General features: G+C 41.0%; 1 protein-coding gene across 3 annotated transcripts in view; it reads right to left on the bottom strand.

The window, feature by feature from the left end:
* Positions 1 to 6,027: 6,027 nt before the first annotated feature.
* SERPINE2 (serpin family E member 2) overlaps positions 6,028 to 7,023 on the bottom strand; it is a 47,982-nt gene continuing 46,986 nt past the window's right edge. For all 3 annotated transcript variants that reach the window (XM_006020747.2, XM_025200431.1, XM_006020748.1), the window contains one exon: positions 6,028 to 6,711. In XM_006020747.2, coding sequence (XP_006020809.1) covers positions 6,674 to 6,711 — 38 coding nt within the window. In that variant the 3' untranslated portion in view covers positions 6,028 to 6,673. The remainder of the gene's footprint in view (positions 6,712 to 7,023) is intronic.

Below are 7,023 nucleotides of genomic sequence, written 5' to 3'. Positions count from 1 at the left end.
TAGCACAGACAGTCTGTGTCCCTCTCTTGCTCTTTTAGCTTTGTTATAAACGTGATGAGCATGCCAGGTCTCTGCCAACAATTTTCCTTTTAGAGGAACCATCTCTTTTATTTTTAAGCTTGGCTGTGGTAGAGGGTTGAGACCTAGTGGATAGCAACCACAAGTGGAGGAACTGCTTGTTCTTCTTGATAGCACTCTCACTATCCTCATCCACTCTTGCCCCAGCCTTCATTATGACCGTTATCATTTTATGGCATGTGTCTGGTATTGGGTGCTGCAAGCTCCAGTTTGTCTGTGCCTAATGGGTTGCAACCATCAGTGGAGACTGATCTTTGTGGCAGTCTTGTCACCAGAATCCAGTTTTGCCTCAGCCAGTGTCTTGTGCAGGAGGATTTCTTTCCTAGCTATTAAAACTTTCAGGTGATTACAAACACTATGATGATTTGGCATAATCTAGCACAGAAAATGAAATCAATTGGGATTACTTTATTTTGCATGGTCCCAGCCATGATCTTGCATTTTTGTGCAAGATGCACTGTTATTTCAATTAGGTTATTTAGATTTCATGTGTAGGTTCGACCAAGCTTTCACAGCCATCACCCTTGTGGCTCTACTTCTCTGATTCTATAATTCTAAATCCTTCTTTTGGTTTCTTCTGTAACCCTCACATTTTAACTTCATTTGATATTTTCACCCATCATTCTAGCCTGCCTGTGCCCATCTTTTTCATCTTCCTTCATTGGTGTCTCTCTTGCTAGTCTTATTCTCAGCCAGGCACTTTCCCTTTCCCTCCTCCCCATCTCTTACTCCTTTTGAAATGTCTGCTCCACAAAATAAAGTACCACCATCATCTGCATCCCAATCTCCTTGTATTTGATGCCCTCGGCCATGGTCTCTGAAGTCCTTTTCCCTGTAGTACCTTTTACCCAGGGATGTGGCTGCCTTGCACAGAGTTGGAATAGGGGACCCACTGAAGTCCCTTCCACCGCTACTTTCTCCGCCTCCTCCTTTCATAGCTTTCATAGACATTAGGGCTGGAAGGGAACTCGGAAGATCGAGTCCAGCCCCCCGCCCAAGGGGCAGGAAGTCAGCTGGGGTCATAGGATCCCAGCAAAATAAGCATCCAAATTTCTCTTGAAGATGTTCAATGTATGTGCTTTAACCACCTCTGATGGCAGGCTATTCCAGACCTTGGGGGCTCACAGTAAAGAAATTCTTCCTTATGTCCAGCCTGAAACAGTCTTGCAGTAGTTTGTAACCGTTTGACCTCATCATCCCGTGGGGCGCTCTGGTGAACAAACGTTCTCCCAGATACTCGTGGTCACCTCTGATAAACTTATAGGTGGCTACCAGATCACCCCTGAGCCTGTGCTTTTCTAGGCTAAAGAGCCCCATAGCTCTCAGCCTGTCATCATAAGGTCTGTTTTCCTGATCTCTGATCATGCACGTGGCTCTTCTCTTGCACTCTCTCAAGTTTCTCCACATCCTTTTTGAACTGTGGAGCCCAAAACTGGACACAGTACTGCAGCTGCAGCCTCACCAAGGCTGAGTACAAGGGAATGATGTCCTGGGATTTGCTTGAGAAGCACCACTCATCATCCCAAATTAACGTTGTAGTGAATGTTGGAGTTCTGCAGTTCCCATACTCCCTCATAACTCTCCGATTCTCCTTGAAACAAAAACTTCATCTGATGCTCATTTCTCCTGTGCAGCTGTGATCTACCACATACTTTATTTGCCCTGCTACCAACCACCACCCTCCTGCAATGCTGAGACTTATGTTTATTGCAGTAGTGCTGAGCAAATAAACGTGACTGGATATCCATTCTTCTAGTCATCACTTTCCTCCTCATGTCACGATCTGTCCGGGATAATTTGTTTATTGTGAGTTGCTCTGAGCCTTCAGGACAGGGTGGGGAATAACTCTAATAACATCTACATCCATGCTGCTCTTCGATCTCATGAGTCCTGTGACATCATTGGAAGCAATATCCTCCTTCATGTTCTAGGATATCAGCTTTAGTGTCTAGTGACTGGAGGCAGAAACAACCTTCCCTTGGGGCAAGTGAACCCACAACTATCCTTATTTCCTATGACGCAGTAAGTTTTGCCCTTTATGCTGAGATGACAGGATAGTTGATTTGATGGATCATTCAGGTGATCTCTATGTTAATAAAGAATGGAAGTGGGACACACACACCCATACCCCCCCACCCCCAAGATATTTTGAAAAATATCAATATTGAATCCTGACTTTATAATGCCTTATGCAGGTGGACACTAATCTCAAAGATATATATGGTTGATTTTTCTTAGATAATTCTTAACCCTTATCAGTACAGAGCAGTTTTGGTTTGTGGCTGAGGCTCTGTAAAACACTAGTTCAGTGGTTCTCAACCAGGATACCACAGCACCCTGGGGTGCCTTGAGAGCCTTACAAGGGTGCCAATGTTAGTACTGTGAGGTGTGCAAACATGATTCCTAAGATAAACAGATTTCAAATAGAAAAACCCACAGTGTTAAGAACATCCTGGGCTGTTTTGATCTTTCTGACTTCTTTGCAACAGAAGAATTACTCAGTTTTTTTTTCTGTAGTCAAAAGATGAGTGTAAACTAAGAGCTGGCATTTTCCACAGGGTGTCTCGAGTTTAAGAAAGTTGAGAACCACTGCACTAATTTAATTGTTTTCTTACAAATGTAAGTTCATATGTTGGGCACAAGAGGGTGCTATAGCCACATCTTGCTCCTGGTAAACACATTCTTCTAAAGGGTGGGTCTTAAAACGTTTTACAGGCCATGAATAATGTCAGCTATTAAAGATGCTTGCTAAGAGACTAGACTAAGATGGCTGTTTATATATTGCCCCATATCTAAAGCCCACAAAAGCCAGAAGATTCACTAACCTTCCTTTCGTAAAACTTTTTTTTGTTTAAATTGCATAATTTTGACGGACAAACTGAAAAAATACGAAGCAAAAAAATTCAGATTTCATAAGCTCCTTGTATATGCCTAGGTCTCAAGAGGCTTTCCAACAAAAGGTAGTTTTCTGGAAGGGTTTCACACTTTACACTACCAACAGCTGTCCTGGTTCCAACCAAACCTTAAGGTAGGTATTTAATTTTACAGGTGTGGATAATCCCATGGAAATCAAGTAGTCAACTGTAATGACATCCCATTCAGCAAGATCACTCCCATTCTTAAAGTTCAGTTTTTTGTTAAACAAAGTCATAGGGAACATAACTGGACTGAACCAATACGATGGTAACAATGACCACAAATTAAAATTAAAAGTTTATAGTATAACCTGAAAGAAGAGTAATTGAAATGAAAATGCTAAAAGGAAGCAAGCACCCTGTTACTACTGCAGACATTTTGGCAAGGTGGAGATACAAGGCTGGAGTGAGAGCCAAGTACCTGGGTCAGACAGGTGAAAACGGTATTCAAGTTTGTCCAACAGGACAGGTCTCACTTATTTCACTTGGAAAATTTTGGTGACAATTCAGCTCCCAGGATCTCAAACTCTCTTTTGCATTTCCCAAGGCCAGATTCACTCTGACCTTTGCACAAAAGGGCCTGCACACATGCTGTAACTGCTCATCTGAAAACTCCCCTGGGGCAGCTGCCAGAAGCTAATGGATCTAGGTCCAGTGCCAGTTGCCTTCCCCAATCTCAGGGAAGGAGCAGAGTGGGCGTTTCTTTCAGCCACCTTTGTATTTTTGAAGGGGGAAATTAAGCTGGAACTAGGGAAATCAAGGAAGTGTAATAAGCCCCTTAAGCCATCTCCCCACCCACCCATGCAAATGAAGCAGGTTTTGGCACAGGAAAGAATGTGGTCCATTACTATTAAGTGATTTTACATGGCCCAGGACAGGAAGCCTCATAACAAAAACATCCAGATGGTCTCATCTTACTACGTAAACTCTATTCTGGTCGCTCCGAGGAGGACCTCATGAAGGAACTAAGATGGAACGTTATGGAAGCAGGCAGCAAACCTGTAAGAACTGCAGGGAGCATCAGTCATAGCACTAAACAACTGAACCAGCACCCATGAGATCAAGGAACAGGACCATTGCAAAGGCAGATAGATTTAGGAACCACAAAATGCTGAGGTACTTTTGGTACTCTAAAAAGGAACTAAAAAGATACTACACTCACAGTCCATGAACTTGTTTCCACTTAGCACACAGAAAAACCTCACCGGTCTATGCACACTGTAGAGTGCTAGTGCAGCAGCTAGGGAACATCTGGATGCTCCATGTTTTGATTATCTCCACACCCATAATCATCGGCAGGAGGCTCAGTAGATAGAGAGCAAGGGGACCTGCATTCCATCTATTTAATCACTGTCCTTGCCCATTCTTGTTGTAAGCTCTTCTTTTCACTCTTTATTGGACTGAGTCTAATAGTATAATGCCATGAGATGCACCATTTTTGAGACAAACCCTTGGAAATTCTCCAGCTGGTGGGGAGGAGGGGCTTCGCAGATGCCAAATATCACCATCAATTTCTGCAAACTAAGAATCTGGCCCCGATTGAAAAAGGGTAAAGTTTAAGAAGTTAAAATTAAAACTGGATTGAAGCAGGACCAGATGACAGCATGTCCAGATTACAAGAAATCTGATCATTTCAGAAATGAAATAAGATTTGAGAAGCATGAATAGCAAAAATCCTTTTGGAAGTGTTGGGGGAAAAAATTTGCACAGGGTTCAGCAGATGAACAAAAACTTCTTTCTAAATGAAGACAGAAATTGGTTTCAAGAAGCTATGTTTAAATATCAGCTATTTTGCACCACTACCCCAATCACCTTTGAATGTTTTATAAGGATATACACTTTCATATCCAGGAGATTGATGATCACAACTTTTCCTTTAGAAAATCCTAGTGCTTCCTCCCTCTCTGCTTCCCCTCCCTACAACTGATTTTTTTCTCAGTAGTAGGTCTCCAAGTACTTTACGAAAGGAAGTATATAATGTGTTTTACAGATGGGGAACCTGAGGTACCAAGGGGGAGGTCATCTGTTTAAGGTCACACAACAAAGTAGAAGAGGTGGAAAGAGAACCCAGGTCTCCTGAGCCTAGCCCGGTACTCTACTCCAACTACATGAGTTGTTTGGGCAAAATAGCTCCTTTATGTCAGTAAGCAGTAGATGGTAAATTAAAACCTGACATTGGCATCCATATGTAGACAAATTTCCTTTAGAACACTGAAGCAGAATTGTATTTCCCCACACAGCATGGGTGGAGGCAGGTTTGTAACTGTAAAGCTGCACCTACGGGGGGGGGGGGGGCAGACAGCCTAGTGTCTATAGGGCCAAAGGAATCCTTTGGGTATTTTTTTGAGGTAGAGATAGAGAATCAGGTAGAAAAGCAGATCTAGAGCTCTCTCAATACTTTCAAACAAGTCAGAAAATATCAGTAGGCAACAAACCAACCTAGGGAGAAGTGTTTGTTTTGGAATAGTTTGGCAATGCACACAGCTCTAGAACAATATTTTCAGGGTGTGGTCATGTTTTATCCATGAGCAAAGAGAGGTAATTAGCTAAGTCTGTCTTAAATCAGGCAGAAGGCACGGTAGGGTTGCACCTCAGACTAATTCAGAGATGCATAAACTTTCAAATACAACAGCTCACTTCATTAGATGCTATAGCTTGTAAGCTGTAAGTTAGAAAAGTTTATACATGTCTGAATTAGCTGGCCGATAAGGTGCAACTCTACTTTCCTTTTAGAGATGCTTTAATTTGCAGTATTTGGAGCAAGGAGACTATAAGGCCCACTGTAGTCATCTCCTCAGGTGCATTTTTAAAAATACATATTAGATGTAACTTGCAGCCCTGAAAAAACAGAAGTGCTTGCTCCTCAGACATCTCCATTATCCCCAGGGATAAGTCATCCCTGGCAGGAATGATTTGGCAGGCTGCAAAGAAGGTTAAGCTCCATCAGATGAGCCTCTTCCTTTCAATTCAGCATTAGAATTTTTAACAAGAGGTTCCCTAGGGTTCTGCTACACATACCTTCCAGCACATCATCTGACTGTTCATAATGCAGTTTATTTTTCCTTTGTACAAAAACAAATATAAAATTTTAATCCAATAGAAAGTGTATACTAGCAATGACAAGTTTACAGTAAAACAGGACATTAATGCAATGTGTTACTTTCAAGACATTAGTCCTCTTAAACTCTGTTACATGCATTATATAAAACAAACACTACTGGAATTTGTCATCGATTTCTACCAAAAAGATGCCCAATTTCCAAGCCACTCAAGAACAAAAGTAGTATTGAAAGGGCATCTACATAACAAACATTTTCCACAGAAAAAAAAAATCACTATTATTAACAGACTGTTTTTTGTCACACTCTTGTTCAAACCCTCTCACAAAAGCCATACATAAAATTCAGAGAAAAAAGAAAAAGCTCCAACGGCTTGTTAGCATAGGTAACCATTCAGTAGTTTAAAGAATCTTTTAGACATTTTGAAAAGGCATTGTAGTTTTCAATCTGTATGTTTCCACAAAACCAGAACTACGATGACTCCTTTTTCAAAACCTAGTCAATCGCTTAAAAACTAGTTCATGTGTGAAGTCAAAGAATGGTGTACAAAAATATTTAACAAGACAAGGATGTATCAAATGAGTCTTTACTTTGCTTCTTAAAAGAAAGCCTTTTCCACATTCAAGGTTTGTTTATTTGTCCCATAAACAAGACTGCACCTGAAGGATAAAATAAAAACTAAAATTACTACACACATTTATTTTGTAAATCTTTGATTGGATAATTTAATAACCTCAACATATGGTCAAATACAAGGTACCATATTTAACTGAATCCAAAACAACTTCAATTTTAAGACAACCTCACAATAATTAGATTCTAGCTATGGAAAATTCTAAATTTGTTGTAGGTTTTCATGTCTTGAATCTAATTATTTAGAGGGTTGTTTTAAATTTGTAATTCCCCACCACTGTGGAGAGGAGAACAGCAAGAACAGAGCAAGCAGTCCAGAATGCAAGGGAGGGAGGATG

The sequence above is a fragment of the Alligator sinensis genome, unplaced genomic scaffold, assembly GCF_000455745.1.
Source record: "Alligator sinensis unplaced genomic scaffold, ASM45574v1 scaffold596_1, whole genome shotgun sequence".
Lineage (NCBI taxonomy): Eukaryota > Metazoa > Chordata > Crocodylia > Alligatoridae > Alligator > Alligator sinensis.
This window is presented reverse-complemented; position numbering and strand designations above follow the sequence as displayed.